The 23,152-nt window shown below is 36.0% G+C and overlaps 1 protein-coding gene across 1 annotated transcript in view; it reads left to right on the top strand.

The window, feature by feature from the left end:
• Positions 1 to 23,152, top strand: part of CPS1 (carbamoyl-phosphate synthase 1) — a 135,514-nt gene that overhangs the window by 53,448 nt on the left and 58,914 nt on the right. Inside the window, exons 12-23 of the mRNA XM_036254973.1 lie at positions 355 to 461; positions 1,309 to 1,447; positions 2,055 to 2,132; positions 3,705 to 3,803; positions 5,156 to 5,251; positions 8,770 to 8,959; positions 9,957 to 10,114; positions 11,574 to 11,702; positions 14,426 to 14,570; positions 16,005 to 16,215; positions 17,569 to 17,767; positions 21,417 to 21,593. Coding sequence (XP_036110866.1) covers positions 355 to 461; positions 1,309 to 1,447; positions 2,055 to 2,132; positions 3,705 to 3,803; positions 5,156 to 5,251; positions 8,770 to 8,959; positions 9,957 to 10,114; positions 11,574 to 11,702; positions 14,426 to 14,570; positions 16,005 to 16,215; positions 17,569 to 17,767; positions 21,417 to 21,593 — 1,728 coding nt within the window. The remainder of the gene's footprint in view (positions 1 to 354; positions 462 to 1,308; positions 1,448 to 2,054; positions 2,133 to 3,704; positions 3,804 to 5,155; positions 5,252 to 8,769; positions 8,960 to 9,956; positions 10,115 to 11,573; positions 11,703 to 14,425; positions 14,571 to 16,004; positions 16,216 to 17,568; positions 17,768 to 21,416; positions 21,594 to 23,152) is intronic.

A 23,152-nucleotide genomic window follows, 5' to 3' on the forward strand; every position in this document is an offset into this window, starting at 1 on the left:
GGATTGTGTCCCTGAGTTCAGAGGGTGGAGTCTGATCTCCCAAATGTCTCTCCTTACAATTATGAAATGACAGCTTACCTTCCTCATCGTGACCTTGGGACCTGTAACATCCTCAAGTTTCTAAAGAAATATTAAATTAGCTTTATTTTAGCCTGTATGGTAAATACATTTTATTGAATTCTAATGCTATAAACTTGTCAACCATGTTCTTATTCATAGTCTAACTTTTTGTTCAATTACTATTTTCTTTACCTTGTTAATTAAGGAGGGGGCAGAGGATGCTTCCTTTTTATTTCTTGAGAGGCACTTTTTGGGACTGTCCTTCTGGATTAACAAAAGTTCTCCCTGATTTAGGTTTTGGAGAGTGACCGCAAAGAGCCATTGTTCGGAATCAGCACAGGAAATCTAATAATAGGATTAGCTGCCGGTGCCAAATCCTACAAGATGTCCATGGCCAACAGGTGAGGTAGCGAGGCTTTTGTTTATAGGTCGGACTAGCTCTGAAATATCATTAGTAACTAAATCCAAAAGACTTAGAGAACTCACATGCTGCTTCCTTCAGAATAAATAGGTGCTCACAGTGACTCATGGTTGCCTGACTACCTGGTTCAGCTTCCACTGTGCTTGTGAAACCCAGCTTCTCTAACAATGGCTTGGCGGTCGTGTGGTTTCCCCTCCTTGGCAAACATTGAAATTATAAAACTCAGTCGAATAACATTCTAGGGGAAATCGTTCTGATTTTAAACTTGAGTTCAGAGCACTGATAACGTTGTAAGGTTGGGTGGCTTAAGAACCAAGAAATCTTCAGATCCTCTCGGTTTTCCTTCCTTACCCCAAATGATACTGATTGATGGAACACGGAGCTTTCCCAGAGGACCACCTTCCACCGAAAGTGCAATTCGAATGGATTCAGGACTGAGTCGTTATCTCCTTATTATCGTCCATGAACTCTCATCTAGCTTTAAAATGACTGTGGCTCCCTTAAAATAAGTCACTTATATTTGTCTGTCACTGTTTAGCTAGTAAGCAACCCAACTTTTTGTTACGAGTGCACTGTCCCCTTTTCCAAGACTGGTTACAGAAGTTTAATAGGCCTGATATTTAACACACAATGAAGCTTCCTGAATTGATTTTTGTTGCTAAAATGATTGGGATTAACAATCTGTGACTTTCCTCACAGAGTAATAATACTCACTCAGCAACTGAAACTTTCGAATTTTAATAGTCTTTTCTTGTTCACAATTTTCCGACAAATGCGTTTATATTCTTCTCCTTCCTTTTCCTCTTCCTTCTTCCCGTCTTCTCCAGAGGGCAGAATCAGCCTGTTTTGAATGTGACAAACAGACAGGCTTTCATTACAGCTCAGAATCATGGCTATGCCCTGGAAAACACCCTTCCTGCTGGCTGGAAGCCACTTTTTGTGAATGTCAACGATCAAACCAACGAGGTAAGTGCTCTCAAGAACCTGTTTAGTTGGTGATGGGAAATGCAAGGCTTTTAATACTGTTAAACAGACACTTTTCTCTTGTTTACGTGGGCTATTTGGAGTTTGTGCATGAAAGGACTCTGTTTATGGGTTATTTCCCAGAGCCCTATGCTTTTCACAAAGTCACTTCTCTCTGTCTTATTTTCTCGTCGGTGACTCACTAAGATCCATCCTTTGGGTGGTTTATCAATGACTATCTTGCACACTCATTGTTAGTGGGGGATTGGTGAAGATCTGTTTGAAACTACTCTTTGTGTGTCTCTGGGACTAGGCATTTGAAGTATCCTTTGAGAAGTCCCCTGGAGAACCTATTTAGGAGATGAAGATAAGAAGAGGATTTGGGTGGATTCTGAACAAAGCTTCGAGGGGCCCCAAAAGCCATAAACCAAATCAGTTGTTTTTATTAAGGGAACCACATTTGGTTGAGTCTTTTTGGCTTATTTTTAGTAGTACTGTTAGTTTTTGCAAATGTTCTTAAGCATTTAATGCAATTCTAATTTGAATAATATTCATCCCTGGTTGATATTCATTGTCATTGAAGACATTTCTCCCATGTCTTGTTCCTTAGGGTATCATGCACGAAAGCAAGCCCTTTTTCGGTGTGCAGTTCCACCCAGAGGTCAGCCCGGGGCCGACAGACACGGAGGTATGTAAGAAACATGAGGCCTGTTACACACTTAAAAAAATAAATTAGAAATGTATTTATGTGAAAACTTGAGAAACCAAATAATCACCTTAGGTGACCTTGGTACAGAACATTCTCAAGGAGGGTGCTGTGATAATACCTTCATGGTATTAAAATATCCCCTTGAATATTATAGGAATATCATGAAATGTGTGTCAGTCTGTCATGGGTTTTTTTTTTTTTTTTTTTTTTTTTTAAGAAACCTGATGCAATGCTACTTTTATTTAAATCATTATCATTCTAATATAGTTAATTCTAAAATTTACAGTAGTTGTCCTATGCAAATGAATTCCCCCTTGCTCTCTCATTCTCATAATTCAAATGAAATTTTAATCCCCCATCTGTAACTTCACAAAATCTCTATGGCAACTGGTTGTGCAGCCATGTAGGGAAAATAAACAATAGCAGGAAAAGGAAGGCAGGAGGGTGGGGGAGGGGAGAGGTCATGCATGCGCATACATAGAGTTGGATGGCTTAAGAACCATAAAGAATTACGAGAGAAGTTTTGTCTACAATATAAATATTTCTACTTTTATTGTGTGAGCTTTTGGTTCCACGTTCAAGGACATTTTTGCAAAACAAGAGCTTGCAGTGATACTTAGACAAGTCTGGGAAGTGTGGTATAACTCTTCATCTCTCGCACCCCAGGGCCTCCAACAGTAATGCTTACAATTCTTCCTTGTCAGCAGTTACTTTCAGAAAAGACACCCAGGCAACATGAAGAAGAGAATAAGAATTTTCTGTCTGTAAACTCTACCACCTCATCTCTGAATTGCTTTTTCAGATTTTTTTTTTCTTGTTTCATTCTTATTAAGAAATAATGGTTCTTAATAGCCAAAGTCAATATAGCATTACTTAACCACAATGAAACTCATAAATAAAAGTTAGTTATGCACATATATTGTGTAATGCATGATATTTTTTTACATTTAAAATATAAATTATTTGTTGATGTTAGGGCCTCAGACTAGAAACATTGAAATTGAGACATGTAATATCCAGTATCACTTAATCCTTTTTTATCTTGTCAAAAATAGCAAAATGGATATTTTTGTTGAAATTTGTTATGTCTGTTGTAAAAATAGAAGTAAATTCATTGGTAAAGTTTAAGAATAATCTTTGGAGATATTTTTTGAGCTGATAGAAATTTTAAATATTCAGTTATTTCTAACTTTAGGATGCATAAGTAATTATAACCAAAATTTCACTCTGAAGAAGAAAATTGTTCATAATTTGGAGGCTGAAAACTTAACATTCTCAGAAGGCATTATCTGAAATGTTCATTGTCTGCTGAAAACTCTCTTTTGTTAGAATTTCACATAAGTAGTTAGAAGTGTTTATTTAATCTAATTCTTATAGTAATAAATATTCAATTAGTTTTGCCAGAATTGGCAAAAAACAAATACTGCATAGAAATACTTATCCTAAAATGTTATTTGTTTATCTAAAGTTCAGATTTAACTGAGCATACTGTATTTTATCTGACAACTTTACAAGTTTTGAAGCTTCTAACTAGTTATGTTTTTTTTCTAGTATCTGTTTGATTCCTTTTTCTCACTGATAAAGAAGGGGAAAGGAACCACTATTACATCGGTTCTACCAAAACCCGCTCTCGTTGCATCTCGAATTGAGGTCAGTATGTGTGGGGTTTTTTTTGGTTTATGTATTTTGGAATTTCTCTATCATGTAATGGTATGTTTTTAAGTTAATATGTAAACCTTTTTAATGTTTATGAAAGATGATTGGTGTTACCGTAATCTCCTATCATTTTAGCATCTAATTATTTGGTCTGTTCTTAATAATGAACGCTCATTGGAATTTTCATGTTTATATTTAAAGTCATATCTTTTAAAGTTTAGTTCTTCTAGGATGTTTATAATAAAATAATGTAGTAAAGAATAGAGTTTAATTTAGTTTAGAATTTGATATATTTTCCATTACTCAATAAACCATAGATTTTGCATATGCTTGAGATACACAGTTCAGAGTACATAATCACTAGAGGTGGTATAATTTTTTTTTTTAAAGATTATTCAGCATCACGAGTGGAATAATATTATTTACCTGTAAAGAACAAAAAGATAAGAATTAAAATATCATAGGACTTGAATCCTTATCTGTTTGAATGTGTATGTTAATATAAGATCTTTACCCTTCTCTTTCATGGTTAAACCACACGCAAACATACCCACACCATTATTTTACAAAATTTAGAGGGATATATATGTATATAGTTTATTAATAAAAATAATTGATTTATATGTACATGAAATAAATTGAGTTAGATGGTTTAAGGATTTCCATGGCAACCTGTTTTTCCTGAGATGAAAAGATTGGAGGTAATGTAGCCTCTCAACATGGAGTCAAACTGGGTTCCAGGTAGCGAAAGAAAAACTGTGTAGTGTTTTTGTCAGAATATCAACTTATGGTCTTCAAATGCTTTTCTTTTTTTAAATGAAGAAGGAAAGGTATTAATTTGGGATTCCACAGTGACTTGGAAGGTGCCCAATAAATACTTGTTGAAGCGAACCAAGTTCCCCAAACCCTTGTCCCTTGCCTGACCAAGAACATATTTCTCCTCTGAAGGGCTTAGCAATTAGCTAAGAAATAAGCAGTATTATTCTTTGCTTGAAATCATGTATACAATTTGTACAAATATATTGCCAAGGCATGATCATTTTCTTGTTATATTTTCTATAAATATTTCTGGCACTGAATTGTAAAGGAGAAATGTAAATATCAAGGTGTCCCATGTCCCCTCGCTTCTTGTGTTTTTAATCAGTTTAGGAAGGCTCAGAGGCTTGTTTTTGTGCCAATCCTTTGTTCAGAAGAAACCCATGAAATATTGAATGTAATACACTTAGTCAATTACATTTTGGGAGATTCTTATCTAAAACTATAAATATGTACACACATAATTGCCTTATAGCCTCATCTTAATAATAAAAGCAATGCATTTATTTTATTTTATTTATTGCTTACAGGTTTCCAAAGTCCTTATCCTCGGATCGGGTGGTCTGTCCATTGGTCAGGCAGGTGAATTTGATTACTCAGGATCACAAGCTGTAAAAGCCATGAAGGTGAGAGAATATGATCTTTGCCAGAATTAATATACTCCCTTTAATGAGTCTAATTAGTATTGTATAATTTAGATTTATGGCACTACCTCTTTTCAAAGTCACTATAATTAATTTTCTTAACTGTTCCTTACACATCTTATATTAAAGGATGTTTGATCACAGATGAGATTTTTAACTTTCTCCAATGTGTGCACCTGCAAATTATATTTAGATTGGTCTTCAAAATTATCTACATTATCACCTATTTATAATGAAAACATATGAAGCAACACTTTAGATGTTTCTCGTTCCTTTTGAGGCAGTGAGCTTTTTGTCTTTTGTGTGAAAGGGTGAATTTGGGCATCGTTGGTGCTCTAAAGTATTTCAGTATTTTACCGGATGCTTCAGAGTTCCCTGTGGTTGAAAAGGGGAGATCAAGTTTGGGGAAGCAAAGGCAACGTTGCCTTTTGTTCAAGCTCTAGAGATTATTACCTGTCAGTAGGGAACCCAACTACCCTTCTATGACTTGAGATGGATGATCTGCTGGGATGGTGTGGTTGTATTTTCAAGTGGAAAAGAGAATTTGATACCCAAGTTGGGAAGATCTTACCTATTTCTTCAAAGTCTCTTGCGACTTGCCATACTAAATAAACCTTAAGAAAAAGTATACTGTACATTTAAGATATTTCTATTTAAGAGCTTACTTGGCTTCTCTCTGGTGTCCTTATTTCCCTGGTTAGTCCCCATTTTGGTGCTAATCAGGCCACCCAGCGGCGCTGTGAGTTCCCTGTGACCTTGCCCGAGGCTTTGCAGTGCGAAGCCATTCCTGGAGACGTGGCTGGGAGACAGGGCGCAGGAATGCAGCAGAAAACCGAAACAACAAACGTGGGAAATAGTTGGCCAATTCTGTTTTTACTTATTTTTAAAATTTAATATTCTATACACAGAGATTTTCACCGGACAGATGCCTCATGAAAACACATGGAACATGGCCCCCAATTACCTTAATCTCCGTCTCATTTGTTTTTAAAACTCTTTTCCATACACACAAGGGTGTTCATACATATGCACACGTGTTTTTCATATACATTTTCAAAGCATACTTTACTCCATTGCACTATGATTCGGTTTATCTTTAGATAGATAGTAGATGGCCATTGGTTTAGTTTGATTAGAAACTATCTAAATGTGTTCTGGGTTTAGAACACATTTTACTAGCATACATTTTTTAAAGGCTATTTGGTAGTTACGTGAATAATTAATATTTTCACAGTTTGTATTTTTTTATGTGCTTTTACATCCATTAGGTGAAGTTATATATATTTAACTGAAGAATAGGAATCATTAGATATAGTATTGTAATTAATTAGAGGTTAACAGAGATGAATTTATGAACCAAATATTTAAAAATAATTAAGAGTGTGCGTGTATTGCACTCAAAACTGTGCTAGAAAAAATGATGTAAAGTTTATTAAAATTATTCTTAAGTTTTAAAATAAATGGGCACCCATTACTTGCATATATGGGACCTTTTCTGTATAATTTTATTTATAAAAGTACCCATGTTCATTGTGTAGCCCATTCAGGAAAATACAAATATGTTTAGGTCTGTTGATACTTTTCTATAGTAGTAAGACCTTCTACAATTTCTATTTATGATGTATCCTCAGTTTAGACCCAATTATTTAAATTCAAACCCATATTTTAAATGCAATTGCTTATCTGTATGTATCTATTTAATATTTTGCTAATACACTTAATACTCTTTTTAAAACAGTTTCTTAAAATCTTGAGAGATGACTCGTATTGAGGAAGGGCACAGGACTTAAATGAGAGTTTTAATTTTGGCTATTACCAGCTATATGATCTTTGGCAAGTTATTTAACTGTTGAATCTCATTTTTTTTTTTATCCATAAGGTGGAAATTTCTCTTGTAGTCTTGGTATAAGCATTAAGTAAGTTAATAAAAAAGTATATTATAAATTTTTGGCACTATTTGAATTTAAAATGGTATGAGATCTATTTAATTTTTCATTCAGATCTTTCCCCAGGGATATAGAGGTCTTTCAAAGATGATTTCTATACTTTCAGCTGAATATTTTGTTGACTTTCTAGAAGAGTTCAAAATTGACGTACTAATAGGTAAAATAATAAAAACCATCTGGCCATATTTTATAATCGTTATTTTTGCTAAGTTTTACCCTCATCCTGGTTTATAAAGCTATTATTCTTAGTAGCCTACATAAAGGATTATTTAGGTGGTCTCTCCAGATGTCAGGGATGAGATAGGCTATGAATACCTTCATATACACACATAAATTTTTATTTTATTTTGCCATATGGTCATTTTCTTTTTATATAATATGTATAAACACTTGCATAATGCTCTTTGTTAAAGCGCTACAGCAGGCATGAAAATCTAAAGAAAATAGATACCAGCAGAAGGCTCCCAGTGCTTCTAGCAAGAAGGGAACACATTACCGTGCATTTTTAATGTACACTCAGTGTTGTTCTCAACAAACATTAGAAAGGGAAGCAGCTTTGATGTTGCCTCCAGTTCCATTTTATAGTTTCCTCATTAAAAATTTTTGGAATATTGTGTTCTTTTAAGGTCGAATGAGCTGTAAAGTTCAGTAGTACTCACTTAATGTCGATGATAGGTTATTGGAAACTGTGCCTTTAAGCAAAACAATGTATAACGAAACCAATTTTGCCATAGGCTAATTGATATAAAGAAGAGTTAAGTTCTTATGGCATTTTTCTGGTCACCAAAATCTTCATCAAACTTATAAATAAAGACCCTAAATACTTCTAATTTCAAACATTAAAATAAATGCTAGCTCTGTAGATAATAAATAAAGATGAATAAAAACAAGTAAGACAATTATTTTTCAACTCCTTATTCCACTTCAGGGTCTTGGGTGGCTGGGGCCTCTCTCGGCAGCTCAGGGTGCAGGCAGGACCCACGCTGGACATGATGCCCTTCCATCACAGGGCACACTCACATCCACACGCTCTGAAACTGGGATAATGTAGACACGCCAGTGCATCTCCCTGGACCTCTGTGGGCTGTGGGGGCAATTGGGAGTCCCTGGAGAAACCCATGCAGACACAGCAAGAACATGCCAACTCCACACAGACAGTGGCCCCTGCCAGGAACTGATTTTTTTCTCATTAATATTATATAACAAAATGACTTGAACAAAAACACGTTGAGGACCTGCTATATTTGTGGATGTCTACTCAGATTCTACAGAAATCACTCCCAGCTTTGCTTGAGGCCTTCACTAGCAAGGAATTCAGGATGATCCTTATGAGGGAGGCAGTTCTTTTTGAATAGTTTTATTTTCACTCAATTCCTTCCTTTTACCAAATGTTTGTTTCCCTCTAACATTCATTCATTCATTCATTCATTCATTCATTCATTCATTCTCTAATCCATTACCTAATCTATTCATTACCTAAAAATGCCCCTTATTGGAATATGGTCATTCTCTTCTTTAACCCATGTATTCAGATTCTGGATCCTTTCGTTTCAGGAAGAAAATGTCAGAACTGTCCTGATGAACCCAAACATTGCATCGGTACAGACCAACGAGGTGGGCTTAAAACAAGCAGATTCCGTCTACTTTCTCCCCATCACCCCTCAGTTTGTCACAGAGGTCATCAAGGCAGAGCGGCCAGATGGGTTAATTCTGGGCATGGGTGGCCAAACAGCTCTGAACTGCGGTGAGTTGCTTTAAGTGTAATTGCAGAGTTGGGTCCATGCACTCATGTAGAACTGTGCTCGTTTGTTTGTTTGGCTCTACCTAAGAACTGTGCTGTGTGTTTATGAAAGCTTTCCTCTCGTGTGTGAAGAAGCAGCTAGCAAGCAGCCACCTGAAAGTGTCATATGATGAATATTACTGGTTTATTTCAAAGAACATCTGAGGGACAAAAACAAATCTTTTGCTTTAATGCACTGGAGTGGCCAAGTAGGTTTCTTGGGTCTCCATCCTCTATCCCAAGATATTGCTTTTCTCTGTTACCAGTGAAGTGCTGAGAACTATTATTATGAAAAATGAGAATTAACAATGATTAAGTGCCTTGTGCTTTTATATCTCAGCCCTGTAGCATTTGACTTTCATGTATATTTTCATGATAACATAGATCAGTCTCTCTACCATCCCTTCATTTATCTGCTGAGTACAATGCTCTGTCCTCTTTAAAATGCTTCAAACCTTTGGAACTAGATTGTGAATGAGACTATCAGTAGCTAGTTTGGGTAAGGAGTTGGTGATGTAATTTGTATGACAATTATAAATCACTTAGCTAAAGTTAGCTAGCAAGTTAGTAAAAACAAAAACAATTTTGATTATTTTTCATATCCATATGCATACCCATACCACTGGGATTATTTAAATATAAGAAGCTCACTATATGAATAGACCATAGAAGGGAAGAAAATATACTAAAATTTTAAGGCTCAATGTAATCATATGACTTTTATTAATGACAATAATAAAAATCATTTAAGAAGGTGGTAATATAAGTAACAATCGCATTAGCAAAATATTTTGTTAGAATGTCTTAAGAAATTTTAATTCAATGTTTTTACATTAAGTGCAATTCTAGTTTGAACTGTGGTGGCTTCTTGGAGTTAATTTTAAGATTTAAAGAAAAGGTATTCAAAAAGACATAAGAGTTTATGATGTTAAAAAACTGATTGTATGTGGTTCTTCTGTAGGAGTGGAACTATTCAAGAGAGGAGTACTCAAGGAGTATGGCGTGAAAGTCCTGGGGACCTCAGTTGAATCCATTATGGCCACAGAAGACAGGCAACTGTTCTCGGACAAACTAAATGAGATTAATGAAAAGATTGCTCCAAGCTTTGCTGTGGAATCGGTAAGAAACATTCTTTCTGGAGAAACAAGGCCATTATTTGTTTTGGTTGTAGGGAGATTGGTTTGTCATGCTTAAAAATGATAGTTACAATTATTATACTTGCATATATGTTCTTCCAGAAATTTGTTAGTACCCTGGAAATATTGTGTATTAATTGCAGTATTCATTGCCTAAATTTTAGGTTTAGGTATTCATATTTTATTTTATAAAAAGAGAAGCAAAACCAATAAAAATTATTTTTATCAATGCCACAGAATCTCAAATCTCCTGAATTACAACTAAGAACCATGCTAACTTGCAATGCCAAAGTAATTTTTATCATCACACATCTTGTATATGTGGGTGACCTGCAAATTGGAAATAACTGGATTTAAATTTTCTTGTTAAAATAAGATAAACATTTAAAAATGAGATTATCAAGATAAAAAGTCATTCTAAGATTTATGACAGAGAAATCTGTGGCTTACATGTTGAAAGAGGATAGATTATTTTGCATTTCCGATAACTATTTTCCATTATATCCTGTGTATAATGATATGCACCAAGAAAAAGTCAGCTTTCTGTACATCTGTTTTTGCCCCTGACTTTGGCATAAAGTCAGTGAAGTGGGGGTGATGGAGGCAGTTTTTGATGCAACTTCCCCATTGAAGAAATAAGCAAATCCTTAGAGATAAGGCAAAGACAGCAAGGTCAACTAGAAATGGGCTATGTATATTTCAGAAAAGAATGCTGTCAAGCGCATACTCTGTTACGAGGCTGTCAATCAGGAATAATCCCAGGATAGCTCTGCTGAACACTTGGAAAGCTCCTGCCATCATTTATTCTTTCATTGCCAGATCTAATTATGTCCTTGCTTCCTCAGGATGAGAAACAGGCATCTGGGAAAGGTGTAATTACATTCCCGTTGGTAGTGTAATAATATTCCATGACAAAAAAATATAGCCACCATGTGTTGTATTTTGTAAGTTAGAAAAAAGAATTCCAAGCTTCTGGGATTACTCTCTGACTAAACTTGAAAAATGAAAAATTTCTCTATGTAATATTCTTAATGGCTTATTGCAGAAATACCAACTTAGTTTAAGCAGTAGAAAACCATGTTTTATGAAAAGATGAAGACTTTTAAACGGAATTAAAGATTTAATATGGCTTTCCTTCTCTAACGAATGATGGTTATTTCTGTTTTGGCCATTGTTTTATTTATTTTTTTACATGCAAAAATAAAATTTACTACAAAGAAATAAAAAAAGAGCCTTCACTCTATATTGAAATAATCCTGGAATTTTACTTAAAATTTGTAAAACAACACTTGCTTTTCAGAAAGAGATGAGAGAATAATAGAACATTCCCATAGTCATTCTCCTCAAAAGTTGATCTACCTGAATCTCCAGACTCTCTTGGTATCATATTTTATGCTAGTGTGGTTGGCTTTTAAACTTTGAGTTCTTGTTCTTGTTAACAGATTGAGGATGCCTTGAAAGCAGCAGACACCATTGGCTACCCAGTGATGATCCGTTCTGCCTATGCCCTGGGTGGGTTAGGCTCAGGCATCTGTCCTAATAAAGAAACCTTAGTGGACCTCAGCACAAAGGTATGTATGTTCATAGACCAAAATCTTAACAACCAAGGAACTGACTTGACATACCCTTTCAATTAGAGAAAGTTATGTAGACAAAAACAACCTTTTCTCTATTTATTAAATCACTGTCATATTCTCTGAAAGTGTTCTCCAAAAGATGACGCCTTTGAAAAGGAAATACAGTGCAATGATTTATTTTGGAACCTGGTGTTAAGCCAGGTAGTCCTAGGTAAACTGGTGGTGACTCTACCTAAAGGTCAGTCTTTATCATCCTGCCTATTGATTTCAGTGCTATGGAGTCAATCCAATCCCACCTTCTGCTTGAAAATCTGTTCCAAAACACCCATAATGCCAAAATATATTTTAGTGGTTAAAAAAACTGGAATATAATGTTCCTTTTTTAAAAATTAGTTTTAAAAATAATATGATATGAATGACATCCAGTAAGTGATGCAAAACATACTGAGTTGTTTAACTTGACCTCAAACTCAGGTGTTTAAATATATTTAGTATAAACACCTCTTAATAACACAAACAAGTGAACTCTCCGCCAACTTCCATACATATACAAGCAAAGTGACATTTGAGTGTTTATAATTTATTTCTATCAAAGTCACTTTAACATATGACTGACTACTTCTTAAGTATTAAAGGGAACATTTGGAGAATGTTAAGATATGGTCCAAAATACAAATTAGAGATGAACCCGGAAAACAAGCTTTATAAAACAGTTTTGCCCATACTCTATTCCCACAGCAGAGCACAGTGCCAGTGGTCCCAGGGCTTGTTGAATGGATGTGCGTATGTGCAGCCAAGAGGCCCGTGTAACTCACGTGGCTGTCGTGCACGAGAATTTTTGTGATCTTATTTTGGGGAGTGCTGAGTAAAGAGCCCAAACACAGCTTATAGCTTCATCATTATTTACTTTTGGAGTGACACAAAATGAGGCCCTTCAATTGTTGACAAAGGATTTTGAGAAAAAAATTAATTAAATTCAATACACTCAAATAACTATGATGACAAACTTACACATCAATAGCTTGGATTTATATTTTCTAATGTTGCCAAAATGAACCAAAAGAGGAGAAGCATATCTCATACAAATGTTTCTTGTTTCCATTCTGGACTTCTGAGTCATGTATTTAAAGAAGAAACATGTTTATGGAGGTATAAAATTTTTTTCCCTCTAGCATATTAGATATTCCCAAAGTTTTCAATATTAGCAGTTTCATTATTAATGCCAATAGTGACAATGTGTATTTATTGTCTATTAAAATATGTACTTTTTACAGTATAGAAACATCCTGGATACCAAATTGTCTAAAACTGTTTACTAATAAAGACAATTTTGGAATGGGATAATTTTTTATTATTTATATTCCTCCAAAATAATCAATTGAATGGTGTTCTTTGTTGAAAATCTGGCTTCTCTCTTAAGAACAATTACTTGTGTCATTATTTCCTAAACTACCCCTATTCTCTTGAGGTTATATTTAGCACTATAAGAAACTGCATTAACTCAACTGGGTCCCTAAACCAATGTTTTGTTTAAAATATGAAATTAAAAAAAAAAAAAAGAAGAAGTTGAGACATCCGTTGAAGATGATGTCCATTGGCCTCCTGTCCAAATATTCAGTCTACTTCACCGGAATGCAAAGAGCTTTCCCAAACTCATACCCTTTGTTTCCCAGGTTTCTCTTTTATCAGGCAATTCTAACAACAAATTCATCACTATTAAATTGTTAACACCGGCTCCAGGGTTTCCTGACCACTTCTAAAACCTCATCGTGGGCAGCTGTGGGGACTGATGCTGGACCCTGTGGTGCTGACTGAGGTTAAGAAAACAGTGTTGAGACACATTACGGACAAACTTACATTGAGTTATTTCATTTTACTGCCTCTTAATAACTTGAAACAATTTACTTTTCCCAGCTGATTTCTCTTCTTTTCACTGCCATCACAAATCAGCTGTATTAAGGGACAAAGGACATTTCTACCTTGGATTTCAGCCACCAAATGTCCTGAGGTCAGAGGCTGCCTCTTTCATATTTTGAGTTCAGTTCTACCTACCAGTGGGTACCCAGTAAATATGAAATGATGATTATACTAATTCATATCTGTTTAATCAGGCATACATGATATATGACTCAGAGTACTTAATCACTTAGGCAGTGATTAACCATAATAATAGTTGCATATGATTCTTCTAATCCCCAAGTTTCGTATGCCATCTTGGCTAACTGTTTACAACCATCATCATCTCCTTTCTTCTCCTCATCAACATCAACTGACTTTTATTGTGTATGTCACTGTACGAAGCACTCTCGGCTATTTTGGAGAAAGCCAGAGTCGTTAGGCTTATGTTTCTATATTTATTCACACTTATCACATTTTCTGGTTTCACAGAAGCCTGGCTGCTGAAATAATTTCATTTCCCTCTGCCTGATTGCTCAATTATTTTCTCTTTTTCCCAAATTAGTTTGATTTAATGTCATATCAGCACTTTGAATGGCAAGCCTCAATAATGTAAATCAAGCACATTCACTGCGGGATGCTATTCCTAGCACCTCGCTGATTTTCTGACACGTTGTGCCTGCTGGAGAGTAGAGGAGGATGGAGACTAGCCTGAGACTTCAGGGCTGGCCGGGATTTAAGCCACGACATTTTGTCAAATACTCATGTTTAAATCAGTGCCTTTTCTTACTCTTTGGTATTTGTTTGTTGCCGATTTTCAGGCCTTTGCTATGACCAACCAGATCCTGGTGGAGAGGTCAGTGACAGGTTGGAAAGAAATAGAATATGAAGTTGTCCGAGATGCTGATGACAATTGTGTCACTGTGTGTAACATGGAAAATGTTGATGCCATGGGCGTTCATACAGGTAGGCAAATAATCTTCAAGAATCATAGCAGTGCCTTCAGCTCGTGTCTCTGATAGCCCATAGCAGACTTTAGTAAGTCCTTTTCTTTACATTACCATTCTTAGCTGACAGACCAGTGATACACTTATATATATATATAGTATTTTATGGTATTGAAAATACTCTCACACTTAATTTGATCTTTACAAAAATTCTATGAAGTACGACAGGAATTATTTTTCTGATGTCACTTGAGGAAAACATCAAAAAAAAGCAATGTGGTGGAGGTGAAATTGATAAGACTTGGTGTTGAGAAGTAAGGAGTGAGGTTATGAAGACTTAAAGCAGACTGGGGTGTTTGTCACCTAGTGAATGAAAAAATAGCCACAAGTAATAGAAACAGGTTTCTCAGGAAGGGAAACTAATTAGACTAGAGGATGTAGATGATGATTTAGGATTTAGAAATGCTAAATTTGAGGTATGTGTGAAACTCTCAGGAAGAGGGTTAAGAATATGGAATTAGAATTCAAGAGCAGGATAGAAATAAAGAAGTTGATATAAAGTCTTTGAAAGTCATTGGTGTACAAGTAATAATTGAAGCTGGAGACATTTACTAAGTATTCAAGGGTAGAGGCATAGAAAGAAAGAGAATGGGGTCAAGGGCTTTACCTTGGAAAACATTGAGATTTTGCAGGGCAAGAGAAAGAGGAAGGATTAGTGTTGAATAAAAAGAAGAGAGTGATGGGAAGACAAGCAGGTGTGTACAGTATCAAGTAAGCCAATGTAAGAAAATATTTCATAAAAGAGCTTTGTTTGGGGCTGTATTAAGTGCCATGAAAGGTTAAGAATGAGGTTTTAATATGGTTTTGGATGATCAAGAGGACAGTTTCTGGAGTTATATGACAATGCATGATAAGTAGAATTGGTAGAGTTTCAAGAAGTTTAGTCTTGTAAAGAATGAGAGATTGTTCTTGTGATTATCTGGCAATGTTGGGGGAGCGTCTTGCAGAGATCTGGCATGTTTGCAGGCAGATGGGATGGTGATTGAGGACTAAGAGATTAAAGATACAAGGGACTATGATTGAAGAGGAGTGAGAAAATGGGAAGGGGTGAGATACTGAAACAGGTGGATAAACCCATCTGAGTGAAGGGGAGATGATATTTTATGGGAAGAAGAACTTGAGAGAGAGATCATTTGAGATGAAGAGAAAGGAAATTGAAGAAGTTAATGTCAATCCAGTAAGTAGATGACTGAAGCCCTCACAGCTAGATGAGCTTGGGAAAGGTTAGAAGGGTTTCTGTAAATGTGTCAGAATAATACAGGTAAAACAAAAAACAGAGGAAAAAGTAACTGATGTGCCTTATATGTATTACCATAAGATAACTCATTCCCCTTAGACTGTCCTGTGTCTGGTATCCCACAAATAAATTAATGAGTGCTGCTTGGATGTACAGGTGATTCTGTTGTTGTGGCTCCTGCCCAGACACTCTCCAATGCGGAGTTTCAGATGTTGAGACGCACCTCAGTCAACGTCGTTCGCCACTTGGGCATCGTGGGTGAATGCAACATTCAGTTTGCCCTTCATCCGACCTCAATGGAATACTGCATCATTGAAGTGAATGCCAGACTGTCCCGAAGCTCTGCCCTGGCCTCAAAGGCCACTGGGTAAGGCCTGAATGCTCCACCATGGGCTTGCGGATTCTTCCCAGAGAGAACTGGAAAACTGACAGCTCGTGAAGACTGTGCTCCCTTTACAAACAATGGTCCCCATTTCTGTATGCTGGCTCCAAATCAGTTAGGACCCTAAGGACATGGTTATTAATGAGCTTGCTGCCAGATTGAGGCAAATGGTATTGCTAGCTGGCTTTGTTTGCTGGCTAATCATAAACTAATAAAAATCTGGGTGGTCAAAGTAGGCTGAGAAAAATCTGCTTTTTAATTGCACTTTGCAGATGTTGTTAAAAAGTGCAAATTAATCTCAATTTTAGTTCTCAACTGGCTTTTTCAGGTGTAGCAAATGGTAGACAAATAACACAGTTCATTTGACTGAATTATTCAATAGACATTATTTTATTTTAGCAGAACTCCACAAGACCAAACAATGTAGAGTTTTTATGTAGGTAAATGTTGGCACCACATAAATAAATTTGCTATCTATTTAACAATGATGGCAAGCATAATCCGAGGAAATATTAATTAATACCTTTTCTTTCTATTAATATATTTAACAACTGGCATTTAAGTTACATGGCATTTAAATGAACAAAATATTTACCTCTAAAGATCTTTTTATGTAGCTACACAGTGTGTATGGACTCGTGGAAGGCATGTTGCCGCGGGCAAGATTCAGGAGACCCGAGTTCTCTTGCTGGTTCTTTGATTGTCCATGAGACTTTGGACACATCACTCATTGTCTCTTTAAGTCTCTTCACCTGTTAGATGGTTGAATTGTACTAAAAGATTCATAAGTAGTTCTATAGTTTTATGAATTATTTTATAAGATATAATGACCAAAATTGACATTCCAGAGGAAGATAGTCTAGTTTCCAGAGTGACAGTTTGGTAGGAAACCCAAAGTTCAAAGATAATTTGGAGATAAAGCAAGGACCTAAACTTGCAATGCCTACATTTTCTGACTAGTACATACCCCATAGTATCAGCGAACTCCACTGTCTTCTCAGGTGTAGACATGTATGTATTGTGGAGGTTTTACACAAGGGGGCACTTTATCCAGCAAGGTACTGATTTGGGGTTGAAGAGGTGTAGGTTGAGGGCTGTAGCACTGCATGTCAGACATCGAGTATGAATTCTTCTGGGATCTGTGCCTCTATACTTTATCATGACTCACATTATTTCATAAGTGACTGTTGACTATTCATCCCGAATGTGGAATCACGTGTGTTCTATACCCTGATGTAGAATAATACTAACATTTCGAAGAAGGACCAATTTATGTTTTTGTCTGTTTTTAATACTTATTGCTGAAAGAAACAAGTAAATTCATCTCTTCCTTGATAGCTACCCATTGGCATTCATTGCTGCAAAGATTGCCCTAGGAATCCCACTTCCAGAAATCAAGAATGTCGTATCAGGGAAGACCTCAGCCTGCTTTGAACCTAGCCTGGATTACATGGTTACTAAGATTCCTCGCTGGGATCTTGATCGTTTCCATGGAACATCAAGCCGAATTGGTAGCTCTATGAAGAGTGTAGGAGAGGTGAGTCCTTGGTTTCTTTCTTTATTTCATTCGTGTTCTCAGTTATTTTGTCTAATTTTTAACATCGTTGAAAGTTCTAAGGTTGCCTGGACAGTGGACTGATTATTAATTGAAGGATATATAGGACTTTCATTTCCTCCCTAGCATTTCACTGTCAGACTGTTAACATGAGGCATTTGTTGCATGCCATTTAATGGATTCTGAGAGCATCTAAATATTCTAATATTCTAAGAGCATTCAAAAGGAGAGGCTATATATGTAGGTATATAATACATACACATGTATGAAAACATTTATATTTATACAACTGAATTATAATATATTTAATAACCAGATCACAAAGATAATATTACATAAAAGATTTCATGGTGTACCAAAAACACCACTGAACTGCGGCTAAGAATTCAACTTCCTTCCATGTAAATTGTGGCTATAATCCCTGTGGACCTCACTTTCCACATCTGTAAAAGAACGAAGTGGGAGTGGAAGATCCTCATGGCCCTTCTAGCTCTAAAATGCTAAGTCGAGATGAGCACAGTAGAATATTAAGCCCCTTATATTATACTGAAATATTCTAAGTTTCGAGCACCCTTCAATTTTACATAATGTTCTATTTTACATTAAAATTAGTTTTTGGTTATTCCCTCTTCAAAGTAGCAGTGCTCCTTGTGCAGGAAGAAACAAAGGGATTCAGATCCCTACCTCTGAGATCCGCTCTCTTGCCACCCCCACCAAGGGCTGTATTTCTCTTTGCACCCAGGAGGCTTGGCACAGTAGAGAGAATATGAATCTTGGAACCAGATGAACCTGGGTTTTACTCTTGGTGTTGTCACTTACTAGCTGGACACACTCAGGCAAAAACACTGAGCCTCAGATTCTTATAAGGTTTAGGATTGACACATGTAAATGTTCAGTAATAACTTTTAAGGTAGATTCATAGCATTCTCAATAAATGTAATGGCATTCATATTATTGTCATTGTTTATGGGTAGAACTTTTGAATACCAGCAGTATGCACAAATCTCAAAATTTGTATCTGTCTTTCTGTTTTACTTTATCTCACGTCTATCTCTATATGGTCAACGTAGGGGTTCTTAGTGTATGTCTAGGTATCTAAGCCAGTTAGATTACAGAGCAAAAAATCTATTTATGGCCTACTGTTTCATGTTGGCCTTTATTTTTTCCATGACACTGATTATAGCCTAAACTCAGTCTAGTCATTTTAGAAGTGCATGTCACTAATCATAGGAAATACAGCTTAAATCCATCATCAATGCAGGGGAAGAGAAAAAAAAAAAAGTGACATTTTACTGATCAATCATATTAACATGTGAAAAGCAGAACTATTACTGTTTTGGTTTCCTTAATTTCCAAGATATTAATGGAAGATATTAAAGTGATGACAGATAAGGAACAACTTGACCTTTCAAGTGAAAATGTCTTACTAGTTGTAAAGGACAAGTAGAGTTTTTCTTCCTTCATAGTTGTTTTAAATCTTTTTTTCTTTTTTAAATTTTCACTGGAGGATATTTTTCTATTTCTATTCAGATAGAGTGGGAGGGAGGGAGAGAGAAGAAGAAAGAGGGAGAGAAAAAGAAATATCGACATGAGAGGGACACATAGACTGGTTGCCTCCCGCACAACCTCGACCAGGGCCAAGGATGAACCACAACCGAGTGTTATGCCCTTGACTGGAATCAAACCTGTGACTCACTGGTCTGTGGGCCGATGCTCTAACTGCTGAGCCAGACTGGCCAGGGCTTAAGTTTTATTTTTTCTGTTATGCTTCAAGGTACACAATAGAATTAGAACTCAAATGCTATGAAAAGTATTGTTGGTAGTGTTTCTGCCAAAAAAATAAAAATAAACACCTGTTATTTAGTTTGCAGGTTGTGTGAAGTGGCCCTTTTCATAATGTTTATAGCAAAATTTGTAGGGCAAAGAATATTAGATAACTTTGTAATATTTTCATTTAAGGCTTATTGTCTGAGGGATTTTTGTTGTCAGTTAATTTTAACATTTAGTTCAACTCAAGTTAGTAAACATTTCCTGAGGGCTTACTACATGCAGGCGCTGGGAGGGTAACACAGTGAGTAAGATGATAACGGTGATACATTACCTGTAGTTGGTAAATTCAGAATATATAAGCTGGGCCAAATATAATATGAATTAAACTGTGTAAATGTTTAAATACAGCCTTTATATACAGGTGCTGTTTGAATGTAGTAGAATATGGTAAGGGAAAGCCAAGATAGTTATTCTACTAAAAATGGTGAAAATTTCACTTAATGAATATGAATTTTAACAATATGAAGTATTAAAAAGCACAATTTTTGAACAAACACAGTTGTATATCCCTGTATTAATATATAGGTAAGTTTGCTTTCTATTTTATTGCATTTATTCCATATACCATTATGTACAGTGGACTTAAATAATATTTAAAATTATAGTGTCGAGTCACACTTATAGAACTACTTTATAGGGCCAACTCTTAAATATGTAATACTTACAAATTTTATTAAATATTTCAAACATATTTTCTTAATTTGATGGTAGCATAAAACATATATGGCAGTCTCTTTCCCGTGTCTAAGTGAGCAGATCTTTGAACATATTGTCTAACTCTTCAAATACCACTATGCCTTGCAAATTGCATATCTGATTTGGACTAAGATTTTATTTATTCCCACTCTGGAGAATCTTCCCTTATTTCTAATTAAATTTGGAGCAGTGTGGAAAGGTTATCTGTTTTGCTTTAGTGATCTCTGAATATGTATCTTGTCACACATCGACATGAAGATCTACTAAACTGATATTCATTGTAATTCAGGACTATTTGAGGAATCATGGAAGTTTACTGACGGCAGCATTATGACTGTTATTATTTTAAATTGGTGACCAAAAATGCATAGCAATCTATTATACCATGGAAAGATTCAAAGATAGTGTTTATCCACTGAAAATAACTTGGTAGGCTTCAAAGTCAATATAAGTTTAGTTCTGACTTGTAACTTATTCAACTAAATCACTACATTGTTTTTCTAATTGATTAGTGTACAATCAGCTGTAAAGATTGTGGGAAGACACATTGAATTTGTCATGGAGAATTTAATCTCCACCTACTCTCAAAATCTGAATCTGTCAGTATTTTTTATGATTCTCAAGATTCTATTAATATTAATGCTTAGCTATAAAGAAAGCCGACCTGTCTTGGATACTGACTGACATCTATTTGGAAATTGTTCTGTTTATGGGTTCACGTATGCCTGGTTTCTCTTTGTTTGCTTTCTCTTCGAAAAGATCTGCACAAAAGCAAGATCTTACTCAGGAAGGGCCTGCATGCTCTGGCCACACAGTCCTGATCTTAATACGATGGTCAGGAGCAGGTGCAGGGAATTTCCTCATCAGTCTCAGCAAATATAGCTAAATTCTCTAAGTGGTAAAAGACTGATGTAATGTTGAAGACTTTATATCAAAATCATGGCGAAAAGGAGAAAAGAAAATTAAAACCTAAATGTGAATAGTGTTCTGATATATGTTTTATACCTGTCTTTTTTGAAAGGTATTTTTTTTTTTCCAGTTCTGTTGCAAATTAGAAACAAATCAACCCTTTCTTTAAATATGAGCTCTTACATGTGTGTTGCAGGTCATGGCTATTGGCCGCACCTTTGAGGAGAGCTTCCAGAAGGCCCTCCGGATGTGCCACCCATCCATAGATGGTTTCACTTCCCGCCTCCCAATGAACAAAGACTGGCCTTCGAACCTAGATCTCAAAAGAGAGCTGTCGGATCCATCCAGCACCCGCATCTATGCCATTGCCAAGGTAACGTGACAAAGGGCCCAGAGCCGCTCTTTTTTCAGAATATAGATGGCCTGAACGTAACAGTAAGACTCAGTCACAGGGGATCTTGAACTCAGGAGTTTGGGGAACATTTTTAATTCTCTTTAAATTGGAAATTTTCTATGGATTTTATCAGATTATTCTGTAATTAAGAAAAAACTACCCTGTTTTATTTTACTTTAAGCCTGGATTTAAGAACACACTGCAGTTTTAAGGGATGATCACATAGATAAAATGTTTCACCCTTTTAGTGTACATAGTATCACTACCCTGAAGTAGATTTGATCATATTGACTTCTCATTTCCTGTCACTCTCATTACTTGTTCCTTGACAACATGTAAAATTATATTTTAGCAGGTGTATAAAATAGTATCACTTAGTATGGGTTGCTTAAACTCTAGAATACTCTTTATTTGTATACTTCTTTTTCTGTGTTTCAAAACCAAGAACAGACTGTAAAGAACGCCCATGATTATAGGCTTTCCCTGTGTAATTCTTTCACTGGTCTTACTTTTAGAACAAAAAAGCCCCACACTTCTCACTTCCACTCCCCAGGTCCCTTTTATGCAAATTAAATGCCCTATTCATCTCCTTTCATGTTTACTATGCTTAGAGTTTTGAAGTTTCAGCTTACCTGATTTTATGAAAGGTGACTTGGGCAGCTGCGATCTGTCTGGACAGAAATCCCTACATGGCTTTGTGACATTTAAGGAAGCTTAGGCACTAATCCTCCAACAGTGTCAACCCACCCTGGAGCCGCCAAGGCCTGCTGACCATCTTCTGTGTGCACGTGCCAATGGGGGACCAGTCGATGAAAAAGGGAATCAGTTTTTGTAATTTGTCGTTGCTGCAACAGCAAAATGCTGTTCGTATTCTGAATTCACGGCACCTTTTATGTCCATACATTGAGAGTCCTGCAGAGAGGAAAGGAGGAGGGGCATGTTTTCTTTGTTGCGTATAATGTATACTTTTCTCAACTTTATCGTTTCTAAAGGGAGCCTACTTCATTCCCATTGAAATTCTGAGAGGTACTAATATCTTTTGATGAACATGTCTCAGTGTGGAATTTCAAGGCAATAGGGAATTAACATTTTTCTGTGTTGGGGGGGGGATAGTAATGAAGAGAGGTTAAGGCTAGAAAGCCATGCCACCCTCTTTATTGTTTTGATATCAGTCTTTTGTTTAAAAAGCAGTCTACTGCATTCATATGTGTCTGTATATGTCTATGTACATATAATTTTTCTCAGACAATGGACAGTCAATGGATTTTTTTTTTTTTTCTTAAGTCTGGTTATGCTTCTGCCGTTTTGAGGCGGATGAAAAAGGCAAGTATTTCCAAATTCCCAGCCGGGCTGTAAAACTCAAGCAAACCTCTCGTCCTTTTCTAACAGACTTATAAAGGATGAGAATTCAGGGGGAAATGTGTGGAGATTCTTTCTTGTACAAAGTACCCGATGTTCAAGCAAGAAGTGCGGGGTCTGTGGTATAAATTACTGTCTGCCAGAGTGCCGGGAGAAGGGAGTGATTTCTGTTTGTTAGA

This window comes from Molossus molossus, unplaced genomic scaffold (assembly GCF_014108415.1).
Source record: "Molossus molossus isolate mMolMol1 unplaced genomic scaffold, mMolMol1.p scaffold_m16_p_11, whole genome shotgun sequence".
NCBI lineage: Eukaryota > Metazoa > Chordata > Mammalia > Chiroptera > Molossidae > Molossus > Molossus molossus.